At 32.5% G+C, this 18377-nt stretch overlaps 1 protein-coding gene across 2 annotated transcripts in view; it reads left to right on the top strand.

The window, feature by feature from the left end:
• The window catches only part of Mnn1 (menin 1), a 35360-nt gene extending 18690 nt beyond the window's left edge, over positions 1 to 16670 (top strand). For both annotated transcript variants that reach the window (XM_089246625.1, XM_089246624.1), the window contains exons 4-6: positions 2165 to 2430; positions 9219 to 10014; positions 13513 to 16670. In XM_089246625.1, the coding sequence (XP_089102751.1) occupies positions 2165 to 2430; positions 9219 to 10014; positions 13513 to 13731 (1281 nt within the window). In that variant the 3' untranslated portion in view covers positions 13732 to 16670. The remainder of the gene's footprint in view (positions 1 to 2164; positions 2431 to 9218; positions 10015 to 13512) is intronic.
• The last annotated feature ends 1707 nt before the right edge of the window (positions 16671 to 18377 follow it).

Raw genomic sequence — 18377 nt, 5'->3', positions numbered from 1 at the left:
TACAAACCGATATCATCTTGGATTTCTCTAAAGCCTATGATAAAGTTCCGCACAATAGACGACTCCTTAAACTTTCAAATCTTGCTCTTAATGTACAATTGCTCAAATGGTTAGAAGCTTTCCTAAAAAATTGTAAACAATTCGTTCATTTTAAAGATCGTGATTCACCTTTTCCTGTAAATTCAAGTACTCCTCGAGGAGTGGTTCTCTCGCCTTTACTGTTTTAAATTTATATAAACGACCTCCCTGAAACCCTCAGCTGCACCACTAGATTTTTTGCTGATTGTGTAATCTACCACACAATTAATGACAGATCTGATCAAGAAACTCTCCAATGTAATCTTGTTTCTATCTCAGATTGGTGCTCATGTTGGCACATGCATATTAACCTATCTAAAACAGTTTTCATGAGAGCTACACGTAAAACTCTTCCCATCAAATTTTCATACTCTATCAGTAACGCAACCATATCCCAAGTTGCTCAGTTTAAATATCTGGGAGTCATAATCTCGGCTGATCTCCGTTGGAATAATCATATCGATTATGTCTACCAGAAATACCTCAACAAGCTTTTTTCCTTCGCTGCAACCTCAAACATTTTACTCGTGACATCTGACTATGCTACCAAACTTATATTTCTCCCATTCTTTCTTATGCAGCTGAGGTCTGGGACCCCCACACCTCTAGTAACATTGACAAACTTGAAGCTATCCAAAATAAATCTTCCTGTTTTATTCACGACTGCTGGTCATCTTTTAGTTCAGTTTCCGATCTCAAACTCGAACGTAACCTCCACCCACTCGTTACTCACCGACTTATCTCCATGCTTTACAAAATTATTCATGGTAATTTAAATTTCGATACATCCGGTATTTTGTCTAGACCTTCCTATGTTTCCAATAAACTTGACCACCCCAAAAATTAACCTATTTTTGCCTCTACAGATTGTTTTAAATTCAGTTTCTTTCCCAATACCATAGTTGAATGGAACAAACTCCCCTCTACTATTGTTAACTCCCTCACGATCTCCGATTTCTTGTCTAATGTTTCAAAGTATATGTGTAATCTATCTCGTCCTCTTGTATAGGCCTTGGGCCAACAATATTGTATAATTAAATAAATACTCTGTCAATCAACTGCATGCTTTTACGAGGGGGACACCAGTACCAATTAATAAGGGACAATTCTAGGTTATGGCGTCGCAGGGAATTTTTCTCTAATAGAGTTGTTAATAAATGGAGTATATATATAGCTTATACCCCGGGGGATAGTATATTCTAACACAATTTACACGTTTAAAAGGAAATACGATAAACATGTTGGGGTCCATACTCAAAAAAAGGACAACCATAGCTATATTTTATGGGCATTGTATAATATTTTATCTTGTGTATATATTGTTTTTAGGTTTTATAATTACATTTTTAATTGGGAGTTGCTGTATTTTAGAAATATGTGACATCCATATTTGTTATGGGCATCTTTTTCCTCAGCCACCTCATTGGGTATTTTGCCTGGTGTGGCCTTGTATTTGTATTTATTTTTATAAAAAAAAAATTCAAGTTTGCATGTTTAACTTACCTTCTTTTTTCTTTGGGAATTTTATTATATTACTTATTAAGCACTCAATATCTTAAAATCTTATATATTTATATATATTATGTATTCTTAGTTATATTCAGAGCAATATGCTCAAACCAAATGAAGATAACAGAAAATTCAAATTTGAACCATACTCGAAAAAGTAAGGTGTAACTTTTGCTTAATTTAGGCCTGCTGAAAAACCTTTAGAATTCAGTTATAAATGCAGATGTGTATTTAGTCAAGGAAAGTCCAATAGGTGTTCTCACTGTGTTTCTGCTACTCTGGTATAGATATATAAAGAAACCAGATATAACCTCAAACTAATATTTTTGGTTCACTAGCCTGTCTTCACATTCATGTATGAAATTATAACACTTCTGGAATGTGTTTCTCAAATTTAAAAAAAAAAGTTATTTATCTGTATCTCATTTGGTTTGAAAAACATTTCTTTCAGAACTAAGATTTTTTTTTGAAAGATTGATATGTTTTCCTCTGGCATTAAAAATTAAATTTTGAATAAAATGTGATCTGTAAGTTATTTTATGAAAATATGAATCAATATTTTTATTTAATTTTGCAGCATTTACTCTGGCTATTGTATGATTTGGGTCATCTTCGAACCTACCCAATGGCACTAGGTAATCTTGGTGACCTTGAAGAGATTTCTCCTAGTCCTGGGCGACCTCCGCCTATTGAACTCTTTCAAGAATCAATCTTTGCAGCTCAAACATTCTATTCCAATCAGCACGTTTATCCTTATACCTATCTTGGTGGCTATCTGTATCGTAATGGGCATTATAAACGAGCTTTGGAAGCATGGGCGAATGCTGCAGATGTTATAAGAAAGTAAGGAAAAAATTATATGTGTTTTCCTGAAGCAGCAGTTTTTAATTTTTCAATTTGTACATTTCAACTTTGAATCAAATTTTTGATATCTCGAAATAATTTTAATCTTCCATTTGATATATTTCCCATGAATTTAAAGTTATATATCAAGGGAATTTTTGATAATTCAAAAGAATATCAATTGCTAGAAGCAGTTCAAGATACTGAGGTTTGGCTGCATAGTAGGTCAAAATGAGTTCTTTAAAGTTTTCATGTCCCTATAGAAACTAATAAAAAATAATGTCATTAGTGTTACTTTAAAAAGTGTAATAAAAATCACTTGAAGTTGTAAAAGAAATCTCGCTTACTTTTTTTGAAATTTGTTAACAAGGCTTCTCTCAAATTTAGTTTAGACTCATTAAAATGTGTTAGTTCATGTCATATAGTAGAGCCCACTTTTAATGAACACAAATATTACACAAAGTTTTGCCTATATCAAGGTGTTTTCATATTTCTTGAGTTTTAGGTTCTTTTGTGTTAATAAAATAAAAGATTAATAGATAAATATAAGCACATCCAGTCTTACAACATCTGAAGTTGTGAACAAATATATTACTATATAAGAATACAATATATACAGGGCATCCATAATAAAAAGACCCTATTTTAAAGTAGCCTACGGGCAAAACCAGTCATCAGAAAAGTGTGAAATTTTGTGTAGAATTTCATGAAGTGATGGAAATTTTTTTTCGGGGGGATTAGTTGCACATGTTGCCAACAGAGGGCGTTTCACTTTGAATACCTGTAGTAAACATGTAAATTTATGTGATGTCATGCAGCAGCTGTTATAAGACCTAGAAACATTCGCAGAGATCTTGTTTCTGAATGTGTTTGCTGCTCACAATGACGATAAATTTACGAGATTACGCTTTCTTGGTCAAATTGTTTCACCAAAACAGCAATTCCGCAGTAACCGCTCTATTAAAATATCGGACCTGGAAGAGGATTCGTAAAGGTCAAATGAATGTTAAAAACCTTTGTAGTATGATAACGAAATTCGAAACTACAGGATTGTTGGTTGTTCATCCTGGAAGAGGAAGAAAACCCGTTTCTATAGATGCAGTGCAGGAGATTTCGCTTCAGGTGGAAGAGGACAGAGCTTCAAATTCTCGTGGTACAGGGTTCCCAGCAACCTGGAAAGTCAGGGAAAATGTTAAATATTTGTCAAAAGTCAGGGAAAATCTGAAGGGGAAAAAAATTAAAGGGGGGGGGTGAATTCCCATTCCTGAGTGGTTGGTCTTCACTTTTCCCCCATAGAAGATTATCTCTTTCAGATCTTCTGGGAGAGAATGAGAAATCCTTATCAACAATCTTTATCTGCATTTTCCTCTGGATCCCCTACTGAGAGACACTTTGGTGTACATGAGCAAAATGTCTTATCAGTTGAAGGGTGAGATTTTACATAATATATATATATATATATATATATATATATATATATATATATATAGGAAACGAATGCTGGTCAAGGTCACTGAACCTGTTTTTTCAGTAAATGAATGAAACGGGGGGGGGGTCTAAGGAGGAGACCATCTTTTCCATTGTTGAAAACACAGCCAATACCAGCTCTAATTTCTTTTCTACCTCTTCTGAGAAAATGGTTTATCCTCTTGCTTTTTTTATTGCGGCAATTCAAATATGTCAAGATGGGGGAGTTGGGTGGGGTTCTACCTGTGGGTTGTATGGAAGGCAGTTGGATGGGATGAAACAACTCCTCAGTAGTATATATTTTTTGCTTATAGAATTCTCCTCCTTGCTACATACAGTTCAGACATTACAAGACACCACAAATGGCTAAAATTGAAAGAGAATTGTTTTCTCTGAATTTTTTAGTAAGAGATGCATAGGCGGAGATAGACTTGAAAGTCTGAAGGGACACTGTCATTATTCTTGGGGGGGGGGAGCACGATGATGATGTCAATTCATATATACATTATATCAGTCGACTCCACCTTTGACCCTGGGGGGGGGGGGCGTATCTCTACCCATGAAGAGATGGGTTGAAAATGTATAATGTTCGGAAAGAGCTAGACATTTTTGACAATGTGAAATTTATATAGAACAAGTCTCTTTGAGGTAAGCCTGCTACCTCTGTTGGCCTGACAGTAAAAGATACTCCATTAAGTGTGAGATGAGTTTTTTAAGAGACTCCCTCCAGAGTGCAAGTCATTTCTAAAAAGATTTCAAAGCTCCAAACATTTTGCTCTTTTTTTTGTTTGGAGCTCTTTTCAAGATCTCATGTGAAAATTTATTGTGCAAGATTGAAATTTGATAAATTAGAGGCTGCAGCTTCTGCAAAAAAATTCTTGAAATTGATCTGAATTGGGAAGCCGCTCCTGATTTAAATTTTCCTGAATAATCAGTCAACATGTTTTTGTTTTTTTAATCTCGCACTCTTAAAATGCTCTTTCGCACCCCTGGTTAAGAACCACTAATTCTAGGTTTTGTGACTCTGGTGTTGCCCAATAGCATTAGATTATCTTCTGTATTTTTAGGACATGTAGAGGCATAAACAATGTTTCTGAAGCTCTGAAAAAAGCTAGAAATAAAAGTGTGCTTTATTTATCGAAAATTATGGCACTGGCATTGAACAGTAAAATGTAAACAAATCCCTTTGAAAAAGATGGACAGCGCAGTAAAACCATCCAGTTCACCTGGACTTATTTACATTGGACCTTGCAACTTATACATTTTGCACTGTGATTTTGAAAGTGGTCTCGAAGGAGCGTCATTCTTAAAAAAACTTGCATGCTTTCGTGCACTGAGGAAGAGAGTTTACACACTGGACTCTGGAAGACTCCTCAAAAAATAATAATGTAACATATATTGTGAGGAAAGACAGGATAGAATTATCTGTGCTTGCATGTACACTGTTTTGTCCAAAAATTGTTTTTGTTACCAAGTAATTTCTGTCATTTTGCTTTACCTTGAGTCAATCTTATAGGACAGCGGTGCTCCACGGACACCTTGGGGCTCCTTGTGCACTCTCCAGGGGCTCCGCGGCCACTTGAGAAAAATATAAAAAGATAGTAAAATTAAATATATTTTTAAATAGTAAAAATTATCTAACTTTGAATAATTTGAAAATTGTCCTACGGGGCTCCGCCATAGAATTTGTTTACTTAAAAGGGGTCTGCGAGTCAAAGAACGTTGAGAACTGCTGTTATAGGATATTGAAATAGTGGCGTGAAAAAAATTATTTTTGAATTTTTTTACAAATTTGAAAAAATGAATTTCTGAACTTTTTTAAATATTATGCTATGATTATGTTGTTTAGGGGGATACCCCCCCCCCTTGTTTTACTTTTTCTAATTTTTTGAGTGGGAACCCTGTGTATGTTTTTTTGGTCAGGGAAAATTTTGAGTCATGGTCAGGGAAAGTCGGAAATGGTTGAGCAGATTTTACTGCGAACCCTGCACTTAGTGTCAGGCGTTGGATAGGCCAAGTTCAATTGTCTGTAAGATCATGTGGAATATCCTCCGATATTATCCATACAAACTTTCAGTTATGCAGTGGTTGCTTCCACATGATTATGATGCATGACTCCGGTTCTCACTGCAGTTTCTAGCTCACGTTGTGGTCGATTCAGAATGGCTTTGGAATATCTTGTAGACCGACGAAGCTCATTTTCACTTGGATGTTGCAGTCAGTACTCACAACTGCTGAATTTGGGAACCAGAAAATCTGCACCCTATCTTAGAGGTTCCGTTGCATTCAACAAAAGTGACGGTATGCTGTGGATTTACTGCATCATTTATTCTTGGTCCTACAGGTCCAGTGACATGTTCGATCACACCGGGAAGCGATATGCATTGCTGTTACAGAAAAAAATTGTTCCAGCTCTGCAAGCATGTCACTGCCTTGCAGACACAATCTTTATGCAAGATGGAGCTCCTCCACACATTGCAGTGTGTTAAGTATGTTTTTAAAACACATTTTATACAGAAGAACGTGTCATCAGCTGGCACTTCCCTAATCTATGGTTTCCCCTGATCCCTGGACCTTAATCCATGCGATTTTTGGCTTTGGGGGCATTTAAAACATCTAGCAATAGATCTGGCAATCTTGCCCACTTTGGGAAACACTGATGTAAACTAATTAATACATAAGATAACAAACAACTGTGAAGTGGAACATACTTGCGCAAACACAAATAAGCATCACAATGAAAGACATAATGAAAAGCCCTGCATCGCAGTTGCATATATACAGAAGTACAAATATTTTAGTGGCACTACCTAAGGTTACAAACAAACAAATATGCAACAACTTCCTAATGAAGTCAATAACAGATTCAGTTTTAGTGACTTTATGGAGTCTTTGTATTTTTGTACTGCAGAATGACACCTTCACCGGACAAAACCTGCATATTTCTGTACAAACTTTGTAAAAAAGCAGCACTCTGCATTCACAGTCTTTCCACTTTTTTTAGAAATCCATGTAAACTTTGGATAACCAGTGTACTACAGTCTAATCCCATTATGACAAACTCCAAGATACCAGAGACATCACTTCATTTATAACGAAATCTTGTTATAAAGGAATTCCAGTTAAGTTTTCCAGGAAAGTATTGTTCCTGTGAAAACTTATCTGGGGATTAGAAAAGTGTTCGTTAAAACTATATTTTCGCTATAACGGGTTTCAACAATATATGAAATCTTCATAAGGCCGGCATTACACCATAAAAGTTTTCTTAAAGTTCTTTTATAAAACTTGAAAAATGCAACTAATAAGCGTATCAGTTATATTTCCTTGAATGCAACCAGTACGCTTATTGGTTGTATTTTCTAGTTATATAAAAGAACTTTTCTCTAAAACTTTTATAATAATAGATAAAAAAAATTCTTTCTTTGCATTTTCTTTCAAAAATTGTAAAATATGTTATTTAATTGTAAACTCTAATTTGTATAGTGTTTTCGTAATTGACTGGGGACAAATAAATTATGTTATAGTGTAATGCTGGCCTAAGAATCATTCTTGATAGATTTTTTTTTATCTTCAACACAGTGTTTATATCATTTAAACTCTAATGAATGTGTTAAAGTCTATTGTTTAACTCTTATTAAACTACTCTCATCATCTACAACTGATTGCCATAATATTTTTAAGTTTTCATGAAAGCTGAATTTTTTTCTTAATGACTTCTTGAAAATTTGTCTACTGCAACTGTCCTTAAGATTTAGGAATTGAGCAACTAGCTTTTTATTCCTCATTTACTGTTTTAAGTTATTTGTCTTTAAAAAATCTACTTAATGAGAGTAAAAAATAAAGGTGGAATTTTTCTCAAGCAGTAGATTTTTGTCCAAAGTGTTAAATGCACATACTATTCTTCAATGAAAATTTAAAATATTCTTCCATTAAAAATGCCATGAGTAAATATACACAGTTCTTATACACTGAATTTGAGTGTGTAGGCATCATTTTGAACTGTATGGCATGTTAGAGCAGCTGCTTGAAACTTTTATCCCTTATCTGTAGATATACAGTCGCTTTGGAATATTTACTAAACTTAGTAATTTCTGTGTTTGAGATAAAATTTTTTGAATATTTATTTCACATCTATAGATAGGGAATAGCATGAGAACACAATTTCAAATGAGAAAGTATTATCGCAAACATCATGTAGAGGGGCAGAATATGCTTCGAAGGTGAAAGAAAGGATACAGTACAAACAAATGGTAGTCCAATAAAAAAATTTCATCATTGTTGCAGTTTTACATCAGGTGCTTTTGTATTAACAGCATTGTTTTTCCTTTACAATTCCTTAGTTTTTTTTGTTTTTTTTTTTTGCTTTGCTTATTTCAATCTTAAATACATGATCAAGGAATATAAAAATACTTCACAATCTATGTGTTCCATTTAACTCATCTAATTTATAATTTAATAGTTCTAACTTATGTGAATGAGCTTGCTTAGTATCCAATATTTCCAATAAATCAAGATTTGTGGTAGCAAAAGCAAACATAAAACTTGAACTTTCTAAACATATGAAGGAAAGACGTTTTTCTGGATACAAGTACTCTATCTGTAATCTGTTTGCCTGGTTTGCAAGAAGACCTGGGCTTGATTCCCAGCAGAGACCAGTAGAATTTCTTTTCGGAGTTCACCATGACATATCCAGAAAAGTCTTTCTTTCATATATTGAGATGAGAAAAAAAAAATCTAATCATATTTTGTAAAACAAGAAAGAATCATAAAACGCAGAGAACTGGCAAGATTCAAATTAGCCAATTCACTCTATTCTTAGAGTGCAAATATTTTAAAATTACGTGGAATCTATCTTAAATTTCCCAGCATACTGGAAAATACTGGTTTTCCTGGCATAGTGGTCTACCTTTGTGTTTCCCAGCATGCTAGCTAATGCAGGGGAATATGGTATAGCAAAAGCAGAATTTTTTGCATCTTTCTCTAATAAGGTCTCAGCTGACTGAAAACGTTCTTTTGATAAAAATTCCCATAATAGTATTGTCTACACGGAAGAGATCCTTTATTCCTTTTTTCTCAAAACTTTTTTAGAGGTTGTCTGTATAGTATCAAGGTTTTCTTTGATAAATAAATAATTATTACTATTCTATTTCCTTTGGGGGGGGGGGAGACTCCTGTTTAATGGAGTAATTTATTTGTGATATCATTTGTTTAATTCTTTTTTGTTTTATTTTTCCATTGCATATGATAATATTCTGATTTCATATAATTACCTAGTCAAATTGTGTGTATATACATACATATCACTTTAATGTTTTTTAAAGCTATAATTATGGAAGAGAAGATGAAGAAATCTATAAAGAACTTTTAGAGATAGCCAGTGAATTGATTCCTCACATTCTCAAAGTTGTTGGTGTGAATGGCATTGAGCCCTCTGGCAATACAAATGAACCTCTTCTTCAAGACACATATTGCTTTATTCAGATCTTGAAATTCATTGATGGAATATGTCAATGGGAAGAAGGTTCATCTACTCCAGTTCTTCATATAGGATGGGCTAGACATCTTGTTTCGACAATCTCAAAATTTTCTTACATGGTACGATCAAAAGCAAAAATTCTTATTCCAGTTGATGAATCTGCAGACAACCATGAAGGGAAAAAAAAGGAACCAGATAGTGGTAATGAAAGCATACCAAAAGTTAGGAATAATAAGTCAGAGCAATCCATGAATGGATCTTCAAGAAAATCGAAAACAAAATCAAAAGGCAGTGAAATTTCATCCTCAGCAGAAGTAACTGTGACTAAATCCTCAAATGTGGAAGATTCAAATAATAAAGTAGAAGTAAGACAGGAGAGTGACTTTTTGAGAACTTTGGAAAATCAGATTGATCCTAATGAAAAACCACACCCAAACATTATAGCCCTAGCCGCAGCTTGTAGTGACAACATTCTGAACCCTGAGTATTTACTTGGATCTGGTGAACCATTTTCTTCAACACTGAGTTCTTCCTATGAGGTTGATCAGCGTGCAATTCATTCAAAGTCTAATGGAAACCCCTGTTCAGTAACAGCTTCAGGTTCACTACAAAAATCAGAGGCTCCTAACAGTTTATTAGAGGTGAGGAATGTATCTATATATACTTTTGTCTAAATTGTGAATGATGAACTAATAGTTTCTCTCAATTTAGATGCCAAGCTAGTGTTTACTATAGTTCATTCTACTTTTATTTTATGGAAGGGCTTATAGACAGTCAAACTTGGTTAATTCAAAGCTCAAGTTGACAGCAAAAAGGTTCAAATTATCCAAAATTTGAATCATTCGGTTCATCAATATAGGATAACTATGCTTTCACAAAAAATCAAAAACACTCAATAATTATAAAAATGTATTGAATGTTACCATTTACCATTTATTGCCGTATAAAATATAAACAATCATGAAAACCATTTCATTTGTAATTTTAATTTTCTTTTTGGATGCTCTCAAACATTACACAAAATCTTCAAGTTTATTTAGAGTATGCAAAATGTGATTTTTGAGCTTCAACAGCATTATTTTTTGTAACTTGTCCGTAGCTTCTGCAAGTGTTGATGAGTAGGGACTTCTGTTACTTCACCAATATCTGCATCTGTAAGTCAACTGCAGTTTTTTCTCCTATAGTTGAACAAGCTTACGAATGAGCTGTGGTTGTACATGGCAAAAATGTTGCTAATGCACATGAATATTCTAAACTAAGCAAACAATAACATTAGAGACATGAATCTTCAACACATTTTATGAGACAAATTGGGATTTCAGCGCTCCAACTTTTAAACATTCCATGTGTGCAGAGATTGCCACTCACACAAACTTTCGTATTTCCTGAGTAATGACATTTGCATCTGACCTTGGCAGGTGTTAATGAAGTCATCTAAAGACGCTGACATGAAGAAAGTATTGAGTGGCGTGCTGAAAGTTGCCAATTCTCCCATATATACAGGACTCCTCATGCAAGAGGGAGGGAGAGTGGTATGTCCCATAGTATATTCATTAATTATTGGAAGGCTCAGCTGCCTTGTAAAATTTATTTTGGAGGGACTCAAACAGCCTCAGCCCTCCAGTTCTGGCTCCTATGAAGTTATTCAAGAACCGGCCAAACTTCAGCTGTCCATGGAAAGATAAAAAGTAGTGAGTGGAACTGGTAAAGAAAATATTGCTTCTTACTTATTGCATAAAGCCACAACAAAAAAACTTTGAATTTCGTTGATTGTAATTTTTAAATGTTGTATTCTGGAAGAGATCAGTAAACCATGTAATAAATAAATGACAAATTTAGCCGGAAATTCTTAATAAATAGACATTTTGCAAATGACATATCGGAATCAAACTTTGAATTATCCAAAGCATTAGGAAAAATATTGAATTAAACAGGTAATTTTAACATTAAATTGAATAGGAAATTCAAAGAAAATTTCTGAAATTTAAATTTCTCAAAAATTTTAATTAACCAAGTTCACCTGTGTCAGATAAAATGTACAGAGATATGTTTTGTCAATTATTATATGTTATTTGCATTTATTAACAGAACTTGATGAGGTGTCTTGATTCTCTGGGGTCCTAAATGGACCTCAGATCATATGATCTCTCTGACTGATTATCTATCTCATTCTCTAATAACAGCACCCATTGTGTTCTTAAATGCAGGGATTAAAAATTATGATTTGAGCTCAACACATTCATTAAATTTATTTCTGCCTTTTTCTATCGACAACTATGGCAGTAAAAGCAGGATTCTTTGCATAATTAATCATGCCTTGCCTTGATCGTTTTGCTCCTATTAATTGTACCCAGGGACATTGGCAGAGTTTCTAGATGTCATAGATCCCTATTGTGTATTTCCCCGCTTTGTTGTATCTATAGCTAGCTACTAGTATCTCGCAAGGCATCAGGATCCTTAACTCTGTTCAATCCATGCATTCATTATTTCTTAATTTTTTTGTTTAAATGGGCTTAAGGAATGAAACATCTATCCAGATTTCAAAGTGTTTTATACATTTTTATATATGAAGACCTCGCCTGAGGATAGTGCAAGCCCTGCTTATTTCTGCATTATTTATATTAGGGTAAAATAAATGCTTCATATTTGGTTATATATTTCAAAAGTATCTCAAAATCTTCAACCTTTCTTTTAATAACACCTTGGTTGTTAGTGGTGGCACTCAGAATAGAGTGGCATTACCTTTTCCAAATCACTGGAACCCAGGTTGTTGAACTTGAATCTTCAATGATTTATAGTATATCATGGGGTTTGTGAATTAAATCTTTGCTTCCTTTTCCAAAATGTAGAATATTTGAAGCCCCATAGTGCATCAGTTACATCACTGGGTTGAAGTGATGTGATTTTGTGGTCTCTTGAATGTTGTTGCAACCAAATTTGACTGTATTTTGCTTAAAAAAAAATATTTGCTTAATTGCATTTTATTCTAAAATATAAATAATGCTAAATATGGTTATGGCTAATGTCTACACTCTGGCCCATTCCTGTATCGACCAAAGTCCAAGGTGTACAAGAAGCTAGACTAGTTTGAGCTTTGTAGACCATTGCTTAGCAACCCAAAAGAATCCTTGAAGTAGTGGAATGGCTCCAGTCATAAAAGTCTGTGTTTGTCTAATTTGTGTATGTTTATTGTCTATATGAATTTTGTTTTGTGTGTGAAAATATTGATTTCAAAGCAAGTTTTTTCCAGAATTTATTTTATTGATTAGAAAACAATCAACATATTGTGATGTTCAATTTCTATGCACAAAATAATGGTGCATGTTGAGATAAAAAACAAACTCTGCTGCTTATTTTCAAACAAATGTTGATGAAATAATTTTTTTTTCAATTTGTTACAAAATGGCCACTTTCAAAGGATTTCATTGAAGATGCTAATCTTTTTTTTAGTTATTGAAATACATTCATATTAAATATTCTGGAAAATGTAGATAAAATGTTATGAAATTTTTGATTGCATTTGATTTTCACTTTTGATAGTGCAAGGACATGCACACATCTGTTGCACCATGATATATAAAATATAAATAACACTATATAATACACAGAATAACATGAAAGAGTAATTGCTCATTTTCCACAAACAGTTTTCTCATTACTTTTGTTGAAATTATATTAAGCATCACAAGGTTGACTTTGATGTGGAAAAGAAAAAATTCATTTAAGTCTCTTAAAATAATGCTTGAAGAATGTCATTGATCCCCTGTATTGTTTGTCCTCTTTCGTGAGATCATTAAAAATGATTTATGTAAAATGATTCATTGAAGAAAACCAATTTAACGTTTTAAAATAAACATAATAATCAATCTATAGAAATAATTGATATCCATGTATGTTATGGGTATTTTTTTCCCAGCATTCTTGCTGGGTACTTTGCCTGTTGTGGCTTTTGAATTTGTATTTTTACAGTAAATTTTGCATAGAGAATGAAAAGAATTTTACAAAAAATGCAAGTACTTAATAAAAGTCTTATTCCCTTTATTACATGCTAATTTGGTTATGCAATCATGTAGAATATATAATTTAAATCCATTTCACACAGTATTTAAAACTAGTTCTTTTTTTTCCTGGCATTTCAGGTAGATGAAAAACAGGATCCTGTATGCATAACTTTACACAGCCAAAAAATGCAAGGTCTGAAAGAGCTATTGCTATCTGAAAAATTAAATACTTCAGCCCTCCAGTTGTTGTTGACAGCACAGTCTCAAGTACAGGTTATGAAACGGGGACGAAATACCAGTGAGTCTGAATATATATCATGTGTGACGCGTAGTGCAAAAAGAAGTCGTCGTGATTAAATGAACCTAGTCAAAAGAGTGTCACATAAGTGCAAATGGTGTGGAGAAATTGTTACTGTGATTTATGTGTATATTTCTTTGTATTTATGAAATTGTGTTGTCCATAAAATTCATGGTATAACCAAACTATGCAAGCCATCCGTGGAGTCAACAGCATTTTCTCTTAAATGTACAGAGCAATTAGTTTGAAATCAAATTTTTCTGTTTTCAGTCATCATCATCAAAGAACATAGGTTTGTTGATATGTCCAAATTTGTTTCTCATCGTTATATATTGATATCTTCATTGCTGTAATTTAACACTGTCTATATGTAGGTTAGAATCTCTTGTAAATGGTATAATGCTTGAAAGATTATATTTTTACAGTGTTGAGCACAAATACTCTAATTCATGGACAATTTTGGTTTATCATAAATTGAATTTCCTTTCCTCAGAAGTAATTAATATTGAATCATTGCAGATATTTATTTAGAGAAAGTTGGTTGAACTTGTAGTGCATCACGAAAGCTGAGTCAGTGAATAAAATTATAAAACAATATTTTTTTTGAGTCAAAAATACTTAGCATAGGTCTATTCAAACATAGGTTATCATAAACCTAAGGCATTTTATTATGAATGACTTTTTATTATCCCTTGATGACATTAAAACCTTAACAGTTATGCCCTATGAGATAAAAATTTTGAGCTTCATCATTTGTTGGTCTGATGATTAAGTGATTGACTTCAGAGGTGCATTTATGGGAAGGGGGCAAGGGAACTAAGCAGGCTACAGCCTAGGGCGGCAAATCAAGTAAATGGGTGGAATCAGGGAAATGGAAAAATCAAGAAAATTAGACTGGAATGGGAGAAGTGGCTAAATCGTACATGTGCCTCTGACATACCAGCCTCTTTTTATCCTCGTTTTCTAGATTCAAATGTGAGTAACATCAAGTTTTTATTTTTTACTCTTTAAGCATGGTGTTTTTTTTAATTGTCCTTTATGTTTATGTAAAATTAGCTAAAATAGAGGTAGAAATGAGATCACAGTTTTGAAAGAAAGCTTTATTTTTTATTTCCTCAGATAATCAACCTTTTTTCAACTGTGTAAGTGTTTTGTTAAGGTATATTAAAAAAATGGTAACTTGAATATATCAATCAAAAATACAACACCTGGAAAAAAAAAATCAATAATGGCTTGCTGCCATCAGATTGATGAAAAGAAACATAAACATTTATTGATTTCAATGAAATAAAATTAATGAAATAAGAAGCTGTTAGACTCGCATAAAAATATGTTAAAATTAGACAGATATAGCTTCAGTTGATTTTAAAATAATTATGCTGAACAAAAGTGTTACATTCGAAAAAAATTATTAAATAATGAGTAATATTTACTTGGAAAATAATTTTGGTCCAAAAATTTTTATTTAGTAATAATATGGATAAGAGCGGAATGCTCTGGTACTAGATGGTTGTTGATATGTCATTTAAATAGTTTCTGTAGTGTAAAGTTTTAAAATGCGGTTAAACAAAGAAATTAAGAATAGTGTTATATAAACAGAGCATCGAACCATGTTAAAAGATAGAAAAACACAAATGGAAATAGCAGATTGAGGAATAGTTTGCAAAAAATGACATCAAATTCATTGTATCCAAGGCCAGAATATGTCAGATTAGTTCACATTCCTGGTGACCAATATCCATGCGAGTTAAACAGGTCATGCACGTCATCAAAATATTTAAATAAAAGAGGAAATACACTCTGCAACAAATAAACATTTAATTACGAAAATGTCTAGGATGTGATAGCACATTTAGAAATAGCCCAAAAGAGCATAAGTATTTAACTGAAAAGGTTAATCCAGGCCAAAATATTTCTCATGTTTTTTTTTTGTCTTTCGGCTAATTTTTTGCGGTTCTGTACATATGCTAATCCAAGATGATTTTAATCATTCAATGTTTACTTGTTGCAAAGTGAATTTCTTAATTTTTTTGAATATTTTGATTATGTATGTGCTTTGTGTAACTTACATGCATATTGGTCATCTTGAACAATAACCATTCTGGCTGATTCAGACCTTAAATCTATTAAATTTAAAATCATTCTTTGCAAGCTATTTGGCAATCTGTATCTTTTATTTGTGTGAAAAGAAAATGATCTTTTAACATGGTTTGATGCCTTATATAACATTATTAATTTATTTTCATTTAGCCACATATATTCTGAAAATTTTCACTACAAAATCCTCTTAAATGGCTTAACAACAATCGACAAGTACTATAACATTCTTTTTATGCATGTACCCACCAACCAAAATTTTTTTGTACAGTGTTTTGTTTGAATATTAAATACTTTTTTCCAACATTACTTTTATTTTGCATTAAAAAATCAACCAAAACTATATCTGTCTAATTTTAATATGTTATTCTTATAAGTGTAACCATCAATTATTATTTAAGTAATTATTTTTCAAAATAGTTTTAAAATTTGGAGAGACCATTAAATTAAGCTAGAGTCATAATGTTTTCTTTTTGATAATACCAGTTGCTATATAATATTAGAATTTTTATCTACTGCTTTAGCTGTGATCATTATATGCATTATATATGCCAAAGTTGCCCATAATTAGTGCTATGAAATAATTTTTAGTCTATGTATCTGTTATGCAAAGTATTTTTACATTTGAATGATCATTTAATGTACAGCACTATGTAGTTATAAAACTTTGCAATGATGGTATGTGTTTATAGAAAATATGATAGTACGTCAAAAGGGAGAAAAAGCTTAGTGAAAAAAAGAAATGAACTTCATATCATTCTCATTTGAATATTGTTAGTTATCTTGATATTTTTCACACTCACATGATTTTTTTTTTTAAATCTTAGTTGTTTTCATACTACCATTACTTTTAAGCAGTTTTTCTCAGAAGATTAGATGTTCATGTTTATTATAGTCAAACTTTGATATCAAACGGGGATTTAAATTACCTTGAGATATAAAAAAAATTGAAATTGAGTTTTGAGTGTATATTAGTTTTTTTAAATATAATAATTATTAAATTTTCTTGTAAAATATGTTATGAAAAAATTGATGTTTAAATTTGTGTAAATCAGAAAACTTGCGTTTAGTAAATCAGAAAACAAATATTGATTTGAGTTGTAGAAAGGTTGGGCGCGGTAGCTCGGTCGATAAGATACTCGCCTAAAGTACCAAAGGATGTTTAGAGGTGTCGCGAGTTCGATACCCTGTTCGTCCTTGTCAGAAAACTTTCCTGACATGGGGGGTACAGCAAAAAACTGTGACGTGACCACAGCAAAGAATTGCTACCGCAGTGAGTCCCCCATCGAGGGGTTAGCGCACCAACCTCTCGATGAGTATAAAAAACAAGCCTGCCATTTGGAATCAGCAATAAATTGTAGATCCCAGTCTAATTAGCCCTCGTGTGCAGAAAATAACAATGGTGCAACAAAAATGATCAAATGATAAAAAAGGTTGCAATAATGTTTCAAAAAATAAAATGAATTGAAATATGAAAAAATTCTAATTGTTCAACAAAGGTTTAATTAATTTATTATTTCTTAATTGCAATTCTTAAAATTTAAGTAGATTTTATAAAACACAAATAGAAGTCAACTATTGTTATGCTAATTGCATTCAAATTGGTAATCTCTCACTCTTGAATGAAATTGAATAAGTAACATTTTAGCCTTTTGCTGACATCAAAAATATCGGCAAAATACTTGCATAACACGCATCTTTGAAAGATGTGATGGTACTGTAGTTTGCCAGGTAAGAAAAGCAGTGGTAGTCTGCCGGGTAGCAGACTCTAAATATGATTGTTTTATAGAGAGCATTCTAGTTCCGACTTTTTTAAATACTGTTTTTTAGTCTTTCAAGATATATTTAGTTTGTGTGATTAGCATTGCTTTGATTCCAGTATCAAAGCTGAGCAAGTCAAAATTTATTGTTTCAGTTCTTAATAAGGAAGATACCCTATGTCAAGTTATATATGCAACTTTTCAACTGCTTTGAAACTCAGATAAATATATTGGATATATGATATTCAGCCGATATAATGTTATTCTTTAATTTACTTTTTTGGCTTTTATGTGAAAGTATTTATGCAACAACATTCAAGACGTGCTGTGACTAGTTAGGTTTCAAATCTTTTATGCTGTTTTTTCCCCCTTTAATGTAAAAAGTAGAGATTTATAGTATGTTAAAATGCTAAGTTATAAATTTTATACATGTTGTGTAAACGTTTCCATATAAATGTGACAGTAAGTGAAAGTTTACTCATTAGGCTGCTAAATAATGCATTGACAAGTATTCCTATGATATTGTTTTGTCACTTTCCATCATAAATGCTTTCTGTATTTCTTATATAAAAGATTGTGTTGGTGCTGTGTGGTCAAATCGGAGCTTAAATTTCACAAGGTGCCATTCAAGTTATAGTTTACACAAGCTTTTTTCCCCCTTTTTTGGGCTGAAAGTATATATTTTTCTTTGTTTTATTTTTGTGTGTACTTACTTTGTTGTATGGTTTGTTTAATTTTTCCAGAAAACATTCAATATTGTTTTTCAAAAATTTTTGTTAGTAAAATTTACTACCTTTTCACCTTGGAAGAGGTGGCTATGTTGAAATTGTGTCTTTGTGGAACCTAAG

The sequence above is a fragment of the Pholcus phalangioides genome, unplaced genomic scaffold, assembly GCF_987345545.1.
Source record: "Pholcus phalangioides strain wild (caught in Gottingen) unplaced genomic scaffold, Ppha-v1.0 ptg000017l_1, whole genome shotgun sequence".
Taxonomy (NCBI): Eukaryota; Metazoa; Arthropoda; class Arachnida; order Araneae; family Pholcidae; genus Pholcus; species Pholcus phalangioides.
The sequence above is the reverse complement of the archived record's forward strand: the minus strand, read 5'-3'. Positions and strand labels throughout refer to the sequence as shown.